Genomic DNA, 21567 nt, shown 5'->3' on the forward strand with positions numbered 1-21567 from the left:
GAGCCAGCCCCAGAGCTCGGTGAGACAATCGGCGGCGCCTCGCACCGAGCCGGATGCTCGCGCTTCCCGGGGCAGACAGTGGCCGGGACCCGGGAGAAAGAGCCAGGGCCAGAGAAGGAGTCCACGCCGAAGGAAGGTCAGCGCGCCCCCCTCCGCGTCAAAGCCTTCTTCCTGACGGAGCGGTCAAGAGGAAGAAAGAGCGCGAAGGAGGACCGGCCTCCAAGCGCCGTGTTCTTATGCATCGTGTCCCTCATGTTCAGTTGAGCGACGATCACATATGTGTGAATGTTGTTTGTTCCAAAAAATTAATAAAAGCATGTATCCCTTCACAAAAAGAGCTTTTTCTTCCTCTTACACCTCACATTGTGTCACCCGCCCTTTCACGAGACAGCGCAGGGTCACACTCGATGACTATAATGGCATCTCATGGGCACGAGATCGCCAGCACTACACTCAGCCCACTGCGAGCCGCACTCCCTCCAGGGCTATCAGCCTCGCGGGAGTGCGGCTCCAGTCTAAACACTACGCTGGGGGTGGCTATGACCGCAGTTCGAGCACGCACTCTGAGTCATTTTCTGGGTGCGTGGGAATCAATTCCGGGCATTTCACCGTGGGTGTTGGGCTTAATTCGACACGGGTATTCGCTTCAGTTCAGACGCAGACCACCCCGTTTCAACGGCGTGATCCCGTCATTAACTTTGCCCCAAAACGTTCCCGTTCTGAAACAGGAAGTTCTCAGTCTGCTCGAGAAAGGAGCGATAGAACCGGTTCCCCCGAACGAGAGGGAGAGCGGTTTCTACAGCCGCTACTTTGTGGTACCCAAGAGAGGGGGGGGTCTCCGTCCGATCCTGGACCTGAGACCCATAAACCGAGCACTTCACAAGCGCGCGTTCAAAATGACAACGTTGAAGCAGATTCTGGCACAAGTTCGTCCCGGGGATTGGTTCGCTTCAGTGGATTTAAAGGACGCGTACTTTCATATCCAGATAGCAGCGCGCCACAGGCGCTTTCTGAGGTTTGCGTTCGAGGGCACAGCTTATCAGTACTCAGTACTCCCGTTCGGACTGGCTCTGGCTCCCCGCACCTTTTCGAAGTGTGTGGACGCGGCGCTTTCTCCCCTCAGGTCGAGCGGAATGCGCATCCTAAATTATCTGGACGATTGGTTGATTCTAGCCCACTCGCGAGAGGTGCTAATCGGTCATGTGGAAATACTACTTCGTCACCTGGACTCGCTGGGGCTGCGTGTAAACGAGCAGAAAAGCGTGTTCACACCGAGTCAGACCACAACATTTCTGGGAGTGTGCTTGAACTCAATAATGATGCGAGCCCATCTCTCTCAAGAGCGCATAAAGTCTCTGACATTGTCTCTGGACCGTTTCAGACCGGGCAGGTCTGTGCCACTAAAGGAATTTCAGAGGCTGTTAGGTCTGTTGGCGGCAGCCTCCCCAGTGTGTCATCTGGGGCTGTTGCATATGCGCCCTCTTCAAATCTGGTTGAAGCTCCGAGTCCCTCAGGGGGCGTGGTCGTCCGGACTCAGGCGCATCACGGTCACCGGCAGCTGCATTCGCACTTTGGTACCGTGGAAAAACCCAGCGTTATTCAGTTCAGGGGTTCCGATGGGCACCGGGGCGCATCGCACCGCAGTCTTGACGGATGCATCAACCTCAGGCTGGGGAGCAGTGTGCATGGGCGCGACTGCCTCAGGCTTATGGACGGAGTCGCAGCGAATGTGGCATATAAACCGCTTGGAATTGATGGCGGTATCCTTAGCCCTCAAAGCCTTCCGGTCACAGTTAGAGCGTCAGCATGTACTGATTCGGAACGACAACACGTCGGTGGTCTCATACATAAATCGCCAGGGAGGCGTGCGCTCCAGACTCCTATTCGAGCAGGCGGCGAGTCTCCTGCTGTGGGCGGACCGGCACCTTCTATCCGTGAGAGCAGCGCATATTCCCGGTGTTTTGAATCGCGGAGCGGATATGCTCTCGAGGAATGGGATTCCTCATGGAGAGTGGAGGCTTCACCCGGGATCGGTGCAGATGATCTGGGATCGGTTCGGGAGGGCGGAAGTCGATCTGTTCGCCTCGAGCGAGAACACGCACTGCCAGGCGTTCTTCTCGCTGTCTCGTTCCCCCTTGGGACGGACGAACGACGCCTTGACTTCGCGCTGGCCGAGAGCCAGACTTTACGCCTTTCCTCCGGTGAAGATTCTGCCTACAGTGTTATGCAAAATCAGGGAGGAGAAAGCGTCTGTGATTCTCGTAGCCCCGAACTGGCCGAATCAGCCCTGGTTCGCGGACATGATGGAATTACTAGTGGGCTCCCCGTGGGAAATTCCGCTCAGGAGAGACCTGTTATCGCAGGCGAACGGCACGGTATGGCACCCCAACCCCGGGCTGTGGAACCTTCATGTATGGCCGCTGCGGGGACTCTGAATGAGCGGGACGCTCTGCACTCTCGAGAGATGAGCACTGTCGCTGAGGCGCGCGCCCCATCCACTAGGCGTTTATACAAATTGAAATGGGAAGTTTTCTCTAAATGGTGCCAGGATATCAGTATTGACCCGGGGAAATTGCACCGTGTCGGATATTCTACGCTTCCTTCAGCACAGGATGGATAATGGGAGTTTACCGTCCACTCTGAAGGTGTATGTGGCTGCTATTTCTGCGTTTCACCCCCCGATCGAAGGACAGTCGATCGGTAAACATGCGTTGGTGATCAGTTTTCTCAGGGGAGCTAGGAGATTATGTCCGTCACGGCCGCCTTCTGTACCGCCGTGGGATTTAGCCCTAGTGTTGAGGGCTCTGTCTCTTCCACCGTTTGAGCCATTGGCTTCGATTGCGATCAAAGAGCTTTCCCTGAAAACTGCTTTGCTTCTCGCTCTTGCTTCAGCGAAACGTGTGGGGGACCTACAAGCGTTCTCGGTTCACGAGGACTGCATTCGTTTTGGACCGGGAGATTGTCATGTCACTCTTCGGCCAAGACAGGGTTACGTTCCGAAGTCACTCAGTACTCCGTTCAAAGCGCAGGTTGTTTTACTGCCGGCGTTGTCTTCTGAGTTGTCAGTCTCGCGTGATACTGATGCTCAGAGCGCTGTTTGCCCAGTCAGGGCTTTACGGATGTATATGACTCGCTCAGCCGCTTTTCGTCAATCGGATCAGCTATTTGTATGCTTTGGCGGTTGCAACAAGGGACGTGGAGTTTCGAAACAGAGGCTTGCTCACTGGATTGTGGATGCTATTGCCTTGGCTTATGATTGCCAGGGGGTGGTCTGTCCCCTCAACATTAGGGCTCATTCGACGAGGGCGATCGCCTCTTCGTGGGCCTGGTCCAGAGGTATGTCTATAAGGGACTTGTGTCTTGCTGCTGGCTGGTCTTCTCAGAATACGTTCGCCAGATTTTATAAGTTGGATGTACCTTCTGTTGCGTCTCAAGTGCTTTCGGTGAGCTGAGCCTTCAGGTTGTGCATGAATGCTTGATTTATGTGTTGTGCTTATGCAACTGTCGCCGCTTTGCTGCTGACTTGTATTATACTTGCTATTACTCTGTGTTGTTCTGCCCTGAATGTTTCAGTGCAAGACTTCCCTCTATTCATTTGCTTGGGATATGCTAATTTTGATGAGGTTTAGAAAGCGCGCTATTGGCTCGCTTCGCCCTATCAGGAGCTCGTATTTCTAGTAGCACAGCTATTGGATGAGGGTTCTGTCATTCTCGAGTGGGTGGGTTCACTGCTCCACGGCGGGATTTGACACAGTTCCCATACTACGTCATCGACGTAAATGTCGAAGTGACCGCCTTGAAAGGGAACGTCTCCGGTTACTTTCGTAACCTCGGTTCCCTGAAAGGCAGGGAACGAGACATTTACGTCGAACGCCGTCTCGCTTGTTCATTCGAGCGTTCAGTCGTATTCTGATGCAATTGACGTGCGTATGCAATTTATACTGCCAGCAGGCGTGTCAGTATTTGCATATTTTGCGTCAATTGGCCAGCTGTCCCCAGCTGGCGTTAGCCCATAAGATTTCAGCAGAAGTGAAGAAGGGGAGGAGTTCCCATACTACGTCATCGACGTAAATGTCTCGTTCCCTGCCTTTCAGGGAACCGAGGTTACGAAAGTAACCGGAGACGTTTTACTCTGCAGCAGAGCAAGAGCTATTGCTAGAAGGTTATGCTGAATTTGAAAACTTAATTACAAGTTTTCACCTAAAATGTGCAAAGCCAGGAGAGAGGGCTGGCAAAAAGTAGCCAATTAAGTTTGTAGTGAGTTTGTAGTTTAGATGTTTTTATCACTTATTACAGTATATATATTTTTTATTTTAATAATTTCTAAATAATTAATAACTTTGTTCATTGTAATGTCAGTCACCACCCACTACTAGAACATGGGAACAAGTAAAAGTGAAGTACTAGAATATTCTACATAATGGTAATTTGTACTATAGGCTACTATAGTCTCTTTTAAAAAGGCACTGTTAATAAATGTTTGCTTGTTTATAAAAGCAACCAAGAAAAAGGCTGAGAAAAAAAGAAAAGAAAAACAAACAGGTGGTGGTCCTGCACCCCCACATTATACCCCGGCAGAAGAGCTGGCCCTTGGGTTAAATGTGAACCGACCCGTCCTGGGTTCAGCTCTTCCTCAGACACACAGCAGGGACCAGTGGCAGCAACTCCTTCATTACTGGTAAATGAACTTTAAATGATCTTACACTGTAAAATATTTTATTGCTGCACTATAGGCCTATAATCCCAATGGCTGGTCCAGTCATATCAACTGTTACACCTTGAGTAGGCCTAGTGATGAATTGCTTACTTGTGAAAGTGTGCATGTGTGAAACTACATGTAGCCTAGTTAATAAAAATAAAAAAATGAGTTATTGATCACATTTCCCCCAGTGTACTTCATTGTAATGAAATTGTGTTTTCCTCTTTTGTGCAGTTTTAAATACCAACACATTTATCTGTTCCAAGTGGCTGAAGCATGTGCAGTAAGTGGACTTTTCCAAACTTTACATCAAAAGGGAAGAAAGTACAAGACTTTGTAATGCCCATTTCCCCACCAATGCACAGGACAGTGAAGAAACTCTCTCAGATGACTGTCTTTTGGAGAAAGTATCTTTAAATAACTTAACTTAATTTACACTTGAGTACCTATTATTTCTGAATGCAATATGTGTTGCAGGAGTCCACATCTACAGAAAGGCCTGCAGAAGAGTCTGCACAAAGCAGTTATACAGAGGTGGGCAGTGTATACTTTTCCTTTTATTTTTTGTTGCATAAGGCTTGTGTTGACAGGTTTAACCCAAGCCCCCCTGCCCCTAGAAAATAGAGTATTTTGGGGGGGACAACTTAAAGAAAAAAAAAACTGGCACTATAGAGTTAGAGATAGAGTTACTTCAAAGGAACTTCAGAGTAAGTGCTAATATATTATTTCACACAGAGTACTATTGCTGACCTTGCATAGTATCTCTTATTGCAGGCAAAATATGACTTGATCACTGGCTTTTCTTTACAAAGAACAATTTAAATAAAAAATCAAAGAACTAAGCATATTTGTCTTGTCTTTTATTAAACATTTAATGAAATGTTTTATATTTTTGCTGATGGTGGAAATGTTGTGTAATATGGCACATGTAATGTCACAGGCCCTGTCAAGTGCAACCCTCAGGCTTTTCAGACACTGAAATCTTCCCTTAAGTTGGCCAAAGTTCATTTCATTGTGTGACCATCTCTTGGCTAGAGCTGCATTGTAACTGTGTATGTAATACAGTGAGCTTGATATTTATACTTTTCCTTACCATGTTCAAGTAATGTGGATAAATGTGAATCTCTGTGCTTCCACATTTGTGATGGAACAGTCACACACCATCTAGAGATTTTAGTCTGTCAACTGCCTTTTTTTAAATTTGATATAATATTACTAATCTGGAATATTAAGAATTGTAATAGTAACTTGGCTGCACATTTACATTGTGATCCCCCTTTCTGTTCACAAAATCCCCTTCATAGAGGCCTTGATGGGAACATGTGTACAGTCTATTGACCAATCACATTAGTGAAGCCTGAGGGACATATCTGTGTCATATTAATCGGCATGTTCATGATTGCATGATCTTCATTAAAAATTATAATACCTGCGTTGGCAAAAAAAACAAAAAAAAACCTGCTATAGCCTACAACCTTGGGTCTAAACTGGCTTGGAAATGCCACAAAAAAAACACCCTAAAAACTGCTTGAGCGCCAGGGTAAACTTTGTGAATGACACGACAGACAGCACTTATCAAGTTCTCCGCGTCTCCAATAAAGGAAAAGAGCCACTCGCAAATAATATCAGGACAATGCACACAGTTTGTGCTGTTATTAAAGGCCGACTCCGACGAGTCGAACATTTAATGTGCGTTTCCAAAAAATAATTGATGTAAATGACATCCTCACGAGTCATGAGAAAAATTATATCTCTCAAAAAGTACACTATCGCGCTGCGTTAAAGACTTCTCGTTTCACCTCCGCTTATAAAGGCGCGATCTAATCCAACATGAAATAAGCCTGCTCACGAGCAGGTTCAAGCTAGCGCACCTGTTGCTATGACAGCAAGTCTAGGATGAGCTTCGAAGAACCAAACGATCCAAGATCATGCCAAATCGCCAACAATCAAATCCAGCTAACTGAGTTAGCGACGTACGAAGAACGAGCCCCTGTTCTAGCAAGAATTACCTCAGTCGTCGAAGATTTCTTCGCGTTTCCTTCAGAAATATTACTGGAGAGATGCACAAAGGAAGAGTTGTTGCAGATTGCTGATCGTTTTGGCGTGGAGTTAACGAGTAACGTTAAAAAGCTTAAAGAAACTCTGACGAACACTTTGAAAAGCGCACTTTTCGAGCGGGGTGTTTTAGAGGTAAGAGATGTAGTCACTAACCCTGATGAGTCTTTAATGTCTCCTTTTGATGATACTGACAGAAATGTAAAGTTTAGTGAGATGTCTTTACAAGAGAAGCAGTTATGTGTTGATGCGGAAAAGCTTCGTGCCGAGCGGGATGCTTGTGTTTTAAAAGAGAAAGAGATAGATAGAGATGTTGAGGTAAGGAAATTACAACTGCAGTTTGAGATGCGAAAATTGGAGTTGCAGTTTGAAAGAGAAAAGGATGAAAGACATTTTCAGTTAAGGAAACTTGAGTTGGAGATGACTGCAAAAACAGTTGAAACTCGAGCTTCCGACTCATATGAATCAGTCTCTGCTGCACCTGGTTTTGATGTTTTTAAAAACATTAGGATGGTTCCGTCGTTTTCTGAGAGAGAGAGGTAGAGAAATATTTTTCTCATTTTGAACGTGTCGCTGAGTCACTAAAATGGCCCAGAGAATTCTGGACGATATTGTTGCAATGTGTTTTAACAGGGAGAGCACAGGAAGTGTACTCCGCGTTAACTGTTGAGCAAAGCCGTGATTATGAAACTGTTAAATCTGCACTACTACAAGCCTATGAATTAGTACCTGAGGCATATCGTCAGCGATTTAGAAGGTTTTTTTTTTTAAATCTAAGAAGTGCACTTATCTTGAATTTGCTAGAGAGAAAATAACTAGTTTGATCGCTGGTGTAGGCCTACTTCAATGAAAGTAAGCACTAAAGAACAACTTAGAGAGCTGATACTTTTGGAAGAGTTTAAACATTGCGTACCAAATGCTGTCGCTATGTATTTGAATGAGCATAAGGTGAGTAAATTGTCGGATGCTGCTCGTATGGCCGATGAATTTGTACTTACTCACCGAGGCTTGAGTAGCCATTTAAATGAACTGAATAGACCCAAGTCCAGCGTTTTGGGTAAGAGCAAAACAACTGTTGTACGTCAAAGTGTTGCTTCTCATTTTTCTCCTGATCATGCTGTTGCTACACATGTTAAAGGAGAGATTGTTTGCTTTTATTGTAAAAAGGCAGGACATAAAATTTCTGATTGCATGATTCTTAAGAAAAAGGAGAGATCAGCTAAAACAGTTGGTTTAATTTCTGCATCATGTGAAAACCACAGTCCTGCTCAGTTTGTGAAAATGCAAAAGAATATCTCTGAGGTGGATAATGTCAAAAGTTGTAATGATTATGCACCATTTCTTACAGAAGGGACCGTGTCTTTGCCTGGCTCTGAGAGGGCTGTTCCTGTTTGTGTCCTCCGAGATACGGGGGCTTCGCAGTCTTTTTTATTGGAGGGACTTCTGCCTTTGTCTGATAGTACTGCTACTGGAACTCAAGTATTAGTAAGAGGGTTTGAGATGGGATTTATGGAAGTTCCTCTACACCGCATTCATCTTAATTCCAAGCTTGTGTCAGGTGACGTTGTTGTGGGAGTCCGTTCAGTGCTTCCTGTTTCTGGAGTCACCTTCATACTTGGAAATGATCTGGCAGGAGGAAATGTGTGGGAGAAGTCAGATGGTGGGGTTCCGCCTATAGTAGTTCCTGTTGTAGGAAAAATGTATGACTCCTCTGACTATCATAACTTATACCCTGCATGTGCGATAACTCGAGCCAAGGCCAAGAAAATATCAGACGAAAGGGAAAATATTCTTAGTGATACTTTAATTTTTTCTGTAGATTCCTCTCAGCCAGGAAGTAATCCTGTGTGTACTGATACTGAAGATGAGATCCCTGTGTCTAAGTTACAGTCTGTCATTGACAATGTGGAAAAATCTGATTCCATTTCTGAAAGTTCTTTTGACTGTGTTAATGCTTGTTCTTTATCTCCACTTTATAGTGTACCTCGAGATGAACTAATTAAAGAACAACAGTCTGATGACACCCTCCAAGACCTGTTTTCTTTGGTGAATGAAGATGACCAGAACTCATTTTCTGTCTACTTCCTCAGAAATGGATTGCTTTGTAGGAAACAACCTATGCGTTCTGACCTTTTGTTAGATCCTAAGATCCAAATTGTTGTTCCTGTTACTTTTCGTCAAGCCGTCCTGCAGCTGTCTCATGAGGGCGTCGCTGGTCATATGGGTGTACGAAAGACCTATGACAGGATTTTGAGAGAATTCTATTGGCCTAGGGTCAAACGTGATGTGATTAACTATCTACGCTCCTGTCATACATGTCAAATGACCGGGAAGCCAACCAGAAAATTCCGTTGGCTCCTTTACAGCCTATCGCTGCGGTCACAACTCCTTTTGAACATTTGATAATTGATTGCGTGGGTCCTTTACCACGATCTAAGGCTGGACATGCTTATTTACTTACTGTAATGTGTCAGTCCACACGTTATCCTGCAGCCTACCCCTTGAGATCTATTACTACTAAATCGATTTTAAAGGCGTTGACAAGTTTTATGTCTATTTTCGGCATTCCGAAAACTATCCAGTCTGATCGAGGGTCAAACTTTATGTCCCGACAATTTTCTAAAGTGATGCGACAACTTAAAGTCACACATAACGTCTCAAGTGCTTATCATACTCAGAGTCAGGGGGCGCTAGAAAGATTCCATCACACTCTGAAATCACTTTTGAGATCATATTGTGTTGAACTTGACTGTGACTGGGAAGAAGGACTCCCTTGGATGTTATTAGCTATCCGCAGGGTTCGAATTATGATTTAATCTTTGTGGGGGTCTCTTTAAAAAAAGAGAAAAAAGTAGCCTATGAGCAGGCGTGGTGTGTGGGATAAATAAATTGCTTAACACTACACTTCATTCTTTTGAGTTCAACGTTTATTAATACAGGAGTTGAGTAACGAAAATAATAAACCACCTTATATCACCCTGTTGCTAGGCTATGACTATGTCCTCATGGCAAAGAATGGGCTCTTCAAAGTGGTATCCTTTGGTATTTAATTCACTTTTACTTTACAACAAGCAGCAACCGAGGTATAACATGACCAAAAATACGCCCATGCATGGTGAAATAATGTGAAAAGTCAGAAAGGAGGATAATTCCACTTAACACACACTTACTGTCAAGAACAGGGCAGGATCATACAAACCAAATTTTAGAACATCTTCCCCTAGACTAATCTCATTCGGTAAAATCCTTATCATGTATTTTAAGATAATTTAATTTGTATTTTTCATAGACCATCATATAGCCTATTGTGTTTCCCACAGTATATTTGTGGGTGGAGTTCGGTAGGCTACCTCTATACCCCCCCCCCCCCCCAGGAAGAAAATTTTGTACATTTTAAAGTTAAATTCATTAATCTGGTGCACTTTGAGTTACCCGAATCCACTGTTAAAAATCCAACCCCCCAAACCTATGATATTCTTTGATTTAGATATCTGAATCTGATCATCACATTACAATTATTCAAATTCTCAATGTTAAGCATGATAATATGGTAAGACATCACACTGAAGTAGGCTGATTTAAAATTAACATTTAGTTAAATTAAAAGGTCTTATTTGGGCAAAATTACATTTCCTTAATAGCCTAAACAGAGGCTTTTTACTCCCTTCAAAGTTAAATTGTCAATGTTTCACTACATCACTGTTGGCAAACACTTTTTTACCTTTATAATAGGGCATTTTTCCCTCTAATTTTATGTATGCTCCATCTTTCATTTAAAATATTCCTTAATTTGATCAATACATTAAATCAGAATAATAAGACAGTAGGCTGTTACAAATCAAATCAAATAATTTACATTGAAAAATTACAACTGTATTAAATGCACTGATATGTTTTCCTTGATTGGTTTTCTCTAAAGAGAATTACGTTGTTGAAAACGAAAGTAAAAGAGTGACGCTCATGTGTTTTACCATTCGAAAGTTCCGTGTCTTTATTCAAATCAACACATTATAATGATTTATCTGTCATCCACCCTCAAAAATGTAATGTTTTTATTATTTGGCTCGCCCGACCCGCGGATTATGATCCGCGCAGCTTATCGGCAAACTATAGGCTACGGTTTGAGAATTGGCACCGGCCGGGAACCCGCAACAGAACCGCCGCGGTGGAAAAAGTGTGTCTGCATGTGACTGTCTGTCCGAGTTTCGTCGAGAGCCGGAGGCGGCTGCCTCGTACTTCTATATGCAGGAAAAGCCCTGAAAGGAGTTCGCTAAAATATTGGTGGGGACAATTTTGTCATCTTAAAATACTGATTGGGACTAGTAGCGTCCCCCCAAATTTTTTTTTTTTGCTAGTAGGCTACTTATGTGTATTTAAATGTCTGAAAGCTAAAATAAACATTATGTGGTTGAAAACACTGAATAGACTACGTTTACATGCAGCCAATAACCCGTTCAAACCCGGGATATTAGCAATAACCCGGTCGCGAACGGCCATGTAAACACCGGCAAAAACCCGAATATGCTCATATCCCGGATTTTAAAAACCGGGATATTATACCTGGGGTACCCCTTTTCTAACCCGAATTTTTGGTCATGTAAACGCGCATCGGCATATCCCCATAGTGATGTGTGTTCTGCGCATGTTCTATTCGCAAGGAATCTTGGTCTTTTGAGTAGAGAAACTTCTCGGCGCATACAAAAACCCGCGTGCAGTATACCGGAAGTAAACATGGCGAGACGCAGCACAGCATACTTTTGGAGCGAGGTCAGTAATGTTACCAGCACCAAAGCGCAAACAAAGGCGATCGCTATCTGCCCCGAACTATTCATTATCCGCGTGCTGCTGTTGTTGTTGTCTTTGGATACAGGAAGAAGAATCGGAAATGACGCATATTGCGTCTTAAGGTTGTCCGTACGTCCAGACGCTAACCGCGCGTCGCGTTTACATCGGAATATTGCAATTCCATGTATACAGGAGTGACTCTCTCTGCTCACGCATGTAAACGGGTTATCCCTAATGTTTCAGAAACCCGAATAGTGACCTTAACCCGACCATAACCCGAAATTTGGCTGCATGTAAACGTAGTCAATTGACAGCACTGAGCACGTCCGTCTCTGTCTCAGCGCCAGCACGTTTGAATTTAGCAGTTGATCACGTGATGCACCGACCGTTCTAATCACACCGGTACGTGCGAAAGGGTTAATAAATATGCCTCGATATATTGAAGGAAAAAGTGCTTTATTTGTTATTTAAAATAATGGTGCTGAGGATTTTTAGAGCCCCCACAGGTGTAGGATTTTACTGCTTTCATGGGAGCTCATCCTCTCTCTATGGGTGCTCAGCTCCCACTGGCTCCCACGTAATTCGAACCATGGCTATCCGTGAAGTCGTACAAGAGAGCATAGGTTTTAGTCCTAATGAGTTAGTGTTTGGACACACTGTCAGGGGCCCTATTGCTGTCTTGGCCGATGAATGGAAGACTTCTCGTCCGCCAGAAAATGTTTTAGATTATGTGAGCAGTTTTCGTTACCGACTCTACGAAGCTAGAGCTATCGCCCAACGAAAATTAGGTAAGTTTCAGGGGAAGATGCAGAAACTGTTTGACCGCAAGGTTAAATTTAGAGAGTTTCAAGTAGGTGACCAAGTGCTGGCATTGTTACCAGTTTTGACTAGTCCTTTCCAGGCTAGGTTTATGGGACCTTATACAATTTCAAAATGTTTTCCTAACAACAACTATCTGTTAAACACGCCTGACCGCCGAAAGAAACTACAGGTTTGTCACATAAATTTATTAAAATCTTATACGACAACTATGACTTCTCTGTCTGTAGATATTGTGTCAACTACTGTTGGTCAGAGCACTTCAGAAGTATCTGAGGAGATGGGGGAAAATTTAGGTCCCATAGCTGGGGATGAAATTAACGGTCCTTCTAGAGGAGTAGTGGAAGGGCGACTCCACAATTCTGAAGTTCTTGCTAATTTGAGTTCTTATTTGTCTCATTTGTCTGAATCAGAGAAGACTGACCTAATTACATTGGTAAGTTCATTCCCCTCTCTTTTTTCTGATGTTCCTACCCGAACTCATGTCATTGAACATGACATTGACGTTGGTGTGGCTAAATCTGTAAAACAACATGCATATCGAGTAAACCCTGTAAAAAGGGAGTTGCTTCAGAAAGAGGTAGCTTACTTACTTGCTCATAATTTGGCAGAACCCAGTTTTAGCTCTTGGAGCTCTCCTTGCATTCTTGTGAGTAAACCCGATAATACTTATCGTTTTTGCACTGACTACCGGAAGCTTAACACGCTGACAAAACCTGATTGTTACCCTTTACCTAGAATTGATGATTGCATAGATCGTGTTGGCTCTGCCCAGTTTGTCAGCAAATTCGACCTTTTGAAAGGCTACTGGCAGGTGCCCTTGACATCTCGTGCTAAGGAATTGTCTGCTTTCGTTACACCTGATCGGTTCCTGCAGTACACCGTTATGCCTTTTGGGGTCAGAAATGCTCCCGCTACGTTTCAGCGGTTGGTGAATCGAGTATTGTCTGGGTTGTCAGGATGCGAAGCTTACTTAGACGATGTCGTTTTGTTTAGTTCTTCTTGGTCCGAACATCTTGACCAAATTAAAGAACTTTTTGTACGTCTGGCAAAAGCCAATTTAACGATTAACCTTGCCAAATGCGAGTTTGGAAAAGCCACCGTGACCTATTTGGGTAAAGTGGTTGGTCGGGGTTGTGTGAAACCAATCAATGCTAAAGTGGATGCTATTAACAGTTTTCCTACACCTAGTACCCGCCGTGAACTCCGCCGGTTTCTGGGAATGGTAGGATACTATCGAGGGTTTTGTCAGAATTTTTCCAGTGTAGTTACTCCTTTAACTGATTTATTGAGTCCCAAGAAACCATTCCAGTGGTCAGAACATTGCCAGAGTGCCTTTGATAATGCAAAAGCCCTGTTAGCCAACGCTCCCGTACTCGCTGCACCTGATTTTAAGAGACCGTTTCTCCTTGCAGTTGATGCCAGTGCCTCTGGTGCGGGCGCGGTTCTTTTACAGGAAGATACTGATGGAATTTCACATCCGGTTAGTTATTTTTTAAAAACGTTTAATCGCCATCAGCAGGTTTATTCGACCATTGAAAAAGAGGCTTTAGCCCTTGTGCTGGCAGTTCAACATTTTGAGGTCTATCTGAGCTCCATTTGTGGTCCTATCATAGTTTTCACAGATCACAATCCTTTGACCTTTTTTAGATCGAATGCGTGGTAAAAACCAAAGAATTATGAGATGGAGTCTTATTTTACAACCTTTTCATCTCTCGATCAAACATATCCGCGGCAAGGATAATTTGATTGCCGATGCTCTTTCACGTACGTAAATTTTGTTTTTGGTAGCGTTTGTGCGTTTCTCTTTTTCTCCCTCTCTCTGTCCCTCTTTTGATATCCTAGGGCCCAGGAGATCAAGGAGTGAAATGGAACGGGATTATGGAGATGAGTATAAACGACCCTGATGTTTCTGTGCGAAATCTCTATACAGAAATTTTGCTGTTGTTCATATTTTGTTTTTTATTCATTTTTCCTTGTCGGTTCTTTAGGGAACCTCTTTTTGGAATGGGAGGTGTGACGACCCTGAGTGTACTCCTTACCTGATGGTGGCAGTCTGTGGGAGTTTTGAGTCACTCCCCCATGTTAATTGTTAATTAGGAAATTTAGTATTTAAGTGTTTGAGTTTTTCATTTGGTAGGCACTCTCTGTGGGATAGTTTCTCACAGGAGTTGCTCTCTACATCTCATTTGCTTTTCTTTCTTATACTTATCATTATATCATGTAGCTTTAATATTTTGTTGTAGTTATTTTGTTTATTTCTTTGTTTCTTCATTTTCCTTAGACTTATGTTTGTTATGAGTGGTTATTGTTATGTTTGTTAAAGAGAATAAAATCTTTTTTTTCATTCATTGAACTTTTGAGTTGATCCCTCTTTCATGTTGCGGCTTTAAACGAGTTGGTCGTAACAGAAGGCAAAAGAAAATTTGTAATATATTGTGGAGTCAGATCATCTAACCCCTTATACACATATAATTAAACCTTAAATTAACACGGTACTCAACCGGCAACCAGTGAAGTGAAGCCAGAACAGGAGAAATATGTTCCCCTTTTCTAGTTACAGTAAGAAGCGAGGTACAGTGAGTTACAGTAATCCTACCAAGTGGAAACCAAAGCATGATTCACTGTCTCAAAATCCTTCCCTGATAAAAATGCTTTCAATTTTTAAATGGATCTGAAATGATAAAAGCCACTCTTCATGATTTGTTTATCAGATTTTAGGCCGTTATCAAAAATCACTCCAAAAATTACTAGCATGAGAATTCACAGATAAAAGACCCAGATTGTTATTTATCTGTATAATAGATGCTGGTCCAAAAACTTCAGTTTCTGTTTTAGATTTAGTTCGCTGCATCTTAATTCCGAAAGACAGTCCAACAAAAAGTGCATGTAATTTTCCCCATGTTTCAAAGGGAGGAAAAACTTGGTATCATCCACATTTTAAATGATAAGGATTTGATTCCCTATCATTTGGAATGACATGCTCACGAAAAATCTAATCTAAAGGGAGCAAATAAAACGAAAACAAAAGCGGGCCCAAAACCGATCCCTGAGGTACACCACAAGTTAATGGTACTAGAGAGTAAGAAAAATCCCCAACCTCCACCGAAAATGTTCTAACAGAAGATAAAATTGAAACCCATGTAAATGCATTCATGCCACCTCTGAGCAACATTAAACAGTCTGTGTAAATACAACAAAATCAACATGGCATCATGACTTTGCGTAAACATACACGCCACTTTCAAGTCAAGTGGCGTGTTATCTATACGCATTTTAAGCTATCCGCGCATATGCGTGTATGTCTACGCCGTTAAATGTCCGAGCGAAACAAAGCAAAATGTAGATCTACATCTGGGGAGCGAAATTTTTTTCCTAGGATGGTAGGGGAACACTCATAAATGGTATTAACCCCAGTGACGGGTAGGTTTATGTACAGGGTTGGGGTAGGTCATATTTATATATACAGTAATGTAACGTTAAGTCAACGGAGTTGATAAACACGCTGAAAAGCGATTATGCGTGTTGATAGCACGCCAAAAATGGAAATACGAATTGGCGTGTCATACACACCATACGCCATTTCATGAGATCAGTCTGACAAAATTACACTTCAGAAGCGCTTCTGTGCCACCTTTACCTGGGATATAGAACATTATACATTTCTATTATTCAAATCATGTAAAATGTTAGGCTGCATAGATTAGTTCAGCCGGAACCGGGAACACTTCCCATAAATCCTGATGTACTCGTTACATTATAAGGATGGCGTCTACGCTAATATTAAGCCCAATTTATACTTCTGTGTCGAACTCGCGTACGCTGATGTGCACCTCTCCAAAAATGTAACGCGTCAATTCTACGCAGACGCAAGCGCTGTGATTGGCCTGTCAGAACCGCTCCCCGGGTTTCACGCGCTCCCTCTGCATGTGTAATTGCGCGTCAACGCGGACAACGACGCAGAAGTGTAAATGAAAACCAACGCGTAGTCTATAGCGTAGAGGCTCCGGCGTAGGTCCGACGCAGAAGTATAAATCAGCCTTTATTCTCTCTGTTTATCCCGAGGTTTACAGTAGTCTGCCGGATCCAGGCCGTATCCATCTACACATACACACACACACACACTCCAGATCTGATGAAGGACCTGTGCCTGGACACGGCGACAACACACACACACTCACTGGACACGACAACACCGCAGTCCTGAAGTGTCACTAGTCCCTCCCTGTGAAGGCCTTCTCTGTTCTCTCAAACACACGTACCTATAGACTAAACACGTAATACGCATGTGCACGCCGTCGCCATTTTCACAGATTCACTTTTTTAAGTTTACACGGAGAGGATAACGTTTTCAACATTTTTCAAAACTTGGACCTGTTTCAAAGTTTGCGTTCTCGAGCTCCAAGCACTGTTGTGTGTAAATGAACGGCCAGAACGCATTAAAAGTTTTCTGTGAGAGCGGTGTCGTGTTAGCGGCCCCTAAGTTAATAACTAATGATCTTTACAACGGAAGTGAATCAATCAAAACTAACTTTATCTGGACAATAACTTTATTCTAGAGCTGCTGTAAAGCCTAAACAATCTCTGTTACTGTAATCTCCTGTTATCACTGTAAAGCTGCTGTGAAACTCTATATATTGTTAAAGCGCTGTATAAATGAAGCTGACTTGGCTACAGTGTTGGCATGATACGAAAAGCCAGAGATGACTCCAGCGAAACAGAACCCTATGTAACCGAGGTGCTCGTGTCTGGCGTTTCTTCCTCTAGAGTTCGATCCTCCAGCGAACCACAGTGTGTGTGTGATGCAGATGCAAACGCTGACGGGGGCTTTCCTCTTCTCCCTGGAAACACAGACCACCATCGGCTACGGGTACCGGTGCATTACTGAAGACTGTCCGTCTGCAATCGTCCTGCTCATCCTCCAGCTCCTCATCACCACCGCGATGGAGATCTTCATCACCGGAACGTTCCTTGCCAAGGTGCACACACACACACACACACACACACACTTACACGCCGTCCGGGAGTCAAAGAGATGGTGAACGTGATTTCACCAAGAACAACATGATCCTGTATCAACATCTTTAGCTGATTCTGGAACAACATTTCAATCAACTAATCAGGGGTTTCCCGAAAGCGTCGTTAGCCAACTGTGTCGTTATCAGCAGTTCAACGAGTCGGTGTTTCCCGAAACCATCGTTACAATGAACATTCGCAAACAGCATCGCAGAGTTGTGTGTGTGAGCGACAGATCTCGAGCTGCGGTTAGAAGCAGAGTTTAGTTTGCATGACATGTGGACTCAATAAATCCTGATCTTGAGCAAAATAAGCACTCTGACATTCAGTGCAACCCGTGTCTTTAATTTAGAATACATACAAATGTCATTTACGTCTTTGAGTTTGTCAAGAGATTTAAAGCACCGTTTTTGAAGAGTGCGCATGTGCGAACGAGCTCTAGTGTAAGAACGAGTCTATGATTGAATCTGGAAATAAAGCAAAAAAAAACTCCACCACGTGCGTGACATCATTAACCAACGTGGTTGAACGACCAATTTGTGACAAAATAGGTTTCGGGAGACAGTCGAGACTATAGTGGACTTCTTCAACGATGCATCATACTATAGTAGTGAAGCAGCGAGTTACGGCGTTGTAACACACCCCTGATTTGATGGACAAGTTTACATTTTATGTCAAGTTTAGGCTTACATCACATCAGCAGTGTTGGGGGAAAGTTACTTTGAAAAGTAATGCATTACAATATTGCGTTACTCCCTTAATATGTAACTAATTGCATTACTTAGATACTTTTTTTTAGAAAAGTCATGCGTGATGCGTTACATTACTTTTTTTTTCACCTGGGCTCGGCTAAAAAAAAGTTTTATTTTTGGGTAAATTTAAAGACCCTTTCACACCAAAAGTGAAATAATAATCCTCAAGCTGAAGGAAATGCAGACTCACTCCTGCACAGTAGAGGGCGCCGTTCAAGCAAACCTTCAGCTTCAGGAGAACAAAGTTTAACACTTACTTTACCAATAAAAAACAAAGAAATCTATTGTCATTTCTGCTTATGGTTTAACTGAATCATCGAAGGTCAGTAGCAAGTACATTGGACAATAAAGTAAGATTAAATGCATAAAATTGTATGTTTTATTTAACATATTTAGTTATTGGAGGTTTGTATAGTATTCTGATTCTGCATTTCAATGATTTTATTCATTTTTAGGAATATTGAATCTTTTTTTGTGCAAGTGAGATGAGTAAATGCACACTTACACCATTTTTGGACACATTTACATTATTTTCAACAGCACATTTAACCCCAAAAAGGGTGTAACTTTGGTTTGAGAAGTGGGGTGGGACACAAAATGGGGGAAAATGGGCCACGGTTCTCGTTTTTGTTGTGCATCCAGATGTGTTTATTATTTAAATATGTATATTTTGGGGTTAGATATGACCCAGATATGTTTGTGACAGGGTTCATTATGTTCACCTGCTGCATGTTTCTTCTCTCTCTCTATATATCTATCTTAGGTGGCTCGGCCGAAAAAACGTGGTGGGACGATTCGGTTCAGTCAACACGCAGTGATAGCCAATCACGACGGCCGACCGTGTCTCATGATACGAGTTGCCAACATGCGCAAAAGTCTGTTGCTGGGCTGCCAGGTAACCGGAGGAGAATTATCACTTCTTATCAAGGTCACCAGTTACTGATTCATTTATTTAATGATTTTTCACACAACCAGAGAACACAGAACAGAATGAAATTGAATTACATATTTGCTCATGAACACTCAGTTGTGGATGCCGTTTTTCTTTGTTAAAATATAAGCTACATGTAGAAATTCTAATAAGCATAAACATATACAGCACTCGCAAATATTGATTTAACTGTGATTATACTTTTAAGTTTTGAATAATTACATTTATAATGAACATTTCTCTCTTTTGGCATTCATTTCTGCAATGAATGAATTGAGATTGCATTCATCACAAAGGACACATGCAATGCTCTAGAGGCAGTATAATTATGACGTCTTCCATTTAGAACTGGTTTCACACAATATTATAAATAAAAATGAAGGTTCCAAAATGGGGTTTTCATAGAGATGCACCTTTTGGTTCTTCTGTGGCATGATCATTTCTCTAAAGAACCTTATTGGTTCAACGGATGTTAAAGGTTCTTCATGGAACCATCAATGCAGATAAAGAACCTTTATTTTTGAGAGTGCATGGAAATCTCCAGATGGTGCATTAATACGCCATATTAAAAGACAGCTCACTAGGTCTTGGAAGTGAAATATTGAGAGTACTTTGCAGACAAATGTAATTTTTCTCCAGGTGACAGGGAAGCTTTTACAGCCGTGTGTGCCGAAGGAGGGAGAGACGGTGCGTTTGGACCAGAAGAACGTGAGCTTCAGCGTGGACACGGAGAGCGAGAGCCCGTTCCTCATCCTCCCCCTCACCTTCTACCACACCATCGATGACGAGAGCCCGCTGCAAGCCTGGGCCGACACGGGTACGGGTCACAATCCAAAAACACCAAGTGTGACCCTGGATCACAAAACCAGTCACGAGTCGCACGGGTGTATCTGTGGCAATAGCCAACAACACATCGTATGGGTCAAAATGATCGATTTTTCTTTTATGCCGAAAATCAGCACAAGTAAAGATCATGTTCCATGAAGATATTTTGTCAATTTCCTACTGTTAATATATAAAACATTTATTTTTGTAAATGGATGCAGCACAGTCGTGAACATAATGCACAACTTTAAAGGTGATTTTCTCAATGTTTATTTTTTTTTGCACATTGATTCCAGATTTTCAAATAGTTGTATCTCAGCCAAAAATTGTCTTATCCATAGATAGATGCACTTTTATGATGGATAGATGCACTTTTATGATGGATAGATGCACTTTTATGATGGATAGATGCACTTTTATCATAGATAGATGCACTTTTATCATGGACAGATGCACTTTTATCATGGATAGATGCACTTTTATGATGGATAGATGCACTTTTATGATGGATAGATGCACTTTTATGATGGATAGATGCACTTTTATGATGGACAGATGCACGTTTATCATGGATAGATGCACTTTTATGATGGATAGATGCACTTTTATGATGGACAGATGCACGTTTATCATGGATAGATGCACTTTTATGATGGACAGATGCACTTTTATGATGGACAGATGCACGTTTATCATGGATAGATGCACTTTTATGATGGACAGATTCACGTTTATCATGGATAGATGCACTTTTATCATGGACAGATGCACTTTTATGATGGACAGATGCACGTTTATCATGGATAGATGCACTTTTATGATGGATAGATGCACTTTTATCATGGATAGATGCACTTTTATCATGGATAGATGCACTTTTATGATGGATAGATGCACTTTTATGATGGATAGATGCACTTTTATGATGGACAGATGCACGTTTATCATAGATAGATGCACTTTTATCATGGACAGATGCACTTTTATCATGGATAGATGCACTTTTATGATGGATAGATGCACTTTTATGATGGATAGATGCACTTTTATGATGGATAGATGCACTTTTATGATGGATAGATGCACTTTTATGATGGATAGATGCACTTTTATCATAGATAGATGCACTTTTATCATGGACAGATGCACTTTTATCATGGATAGATGCACTTTTATGATGGATAGATGCACTTTTATGATGGATAGATGCACTTTTATGATGGATAGATGCACTTTTATGATGGACAGATGCACGTTTATCATGGATAGATGCACTTTTATGATGGATAGATGCACTTTTATGATGGACAGATGCACGTTTATCATGGATAGATGCACTTTTATGATGGACAGATGCACTTTTATGATGGACAGATGCACGTTTATCATGGATAGATGCACTTTTATGATGGACAGATTCACGTTTATCATGGATAGATGCACTTTTATGATGGACAGATGCACGTTTATCATGGATAGATGCACTTTTATGATGGACAGATGCACGTTTATCATGGATAGATGCACTTTTATGATGGATAGATGCACTTTTATCATGGATAGATGCACTTTTATGATGGATAGATGCACTTTTATGATGGATAGATGCACTTTTATGATGGATAGATGCACTTTTATGATGGACAGATGCACTTTTATGATGGATAGATGCACTTTTATGATGG

At 42.5% G+C, this 21567-nt stretch overlaps 1 protein-coding gene across 1 annotated transcript in view; it reads left to right on the forward strand.

Annotated features, from left to right (window-relative positions):
* LOC130076879 (ATP-sensitive inward rectifier potassium channel 10) overlaps nt 1-21567 on the forward strand; it is a 41582-nt gene that overhangs the window by 12611 nt on the left and 7404 nt on the right. Inside the window, exons 3-5 of the mRNA XM_056242162.1 lie at nt 17126-17337; nt 18890-19021; nt 19697-19874. Of these exons, the coding sequence (XP_056098137.1) occupies nt 17126-17337; nt 18890-19021; nt 19697-19874 (522 nt within the window). The remainder of the gene's footprint in view (nt 1-17125; nt 17338-18889; nt 19022-19696; nt 19875-21567) is intronic.

The sequence above is a fragment of the Rhinichthys klamathensis genome, unplaced genomic scaffold (assembly GCF_029890125.1).
Source record: "Rhinichthys klamathensis goyatoka isolate OS25496 unplaced genomic scaffold, OSU_Roscu_1.1 h1tg000703l_1, whole genome shotgun sequence".
Lineage (NCBI taxonomy): Eukaryota > Metazoa > Chordata > Actinopteri > Cypriniformes > Leuciscidae > Rhinichthys > Rhinichthys klamathensis.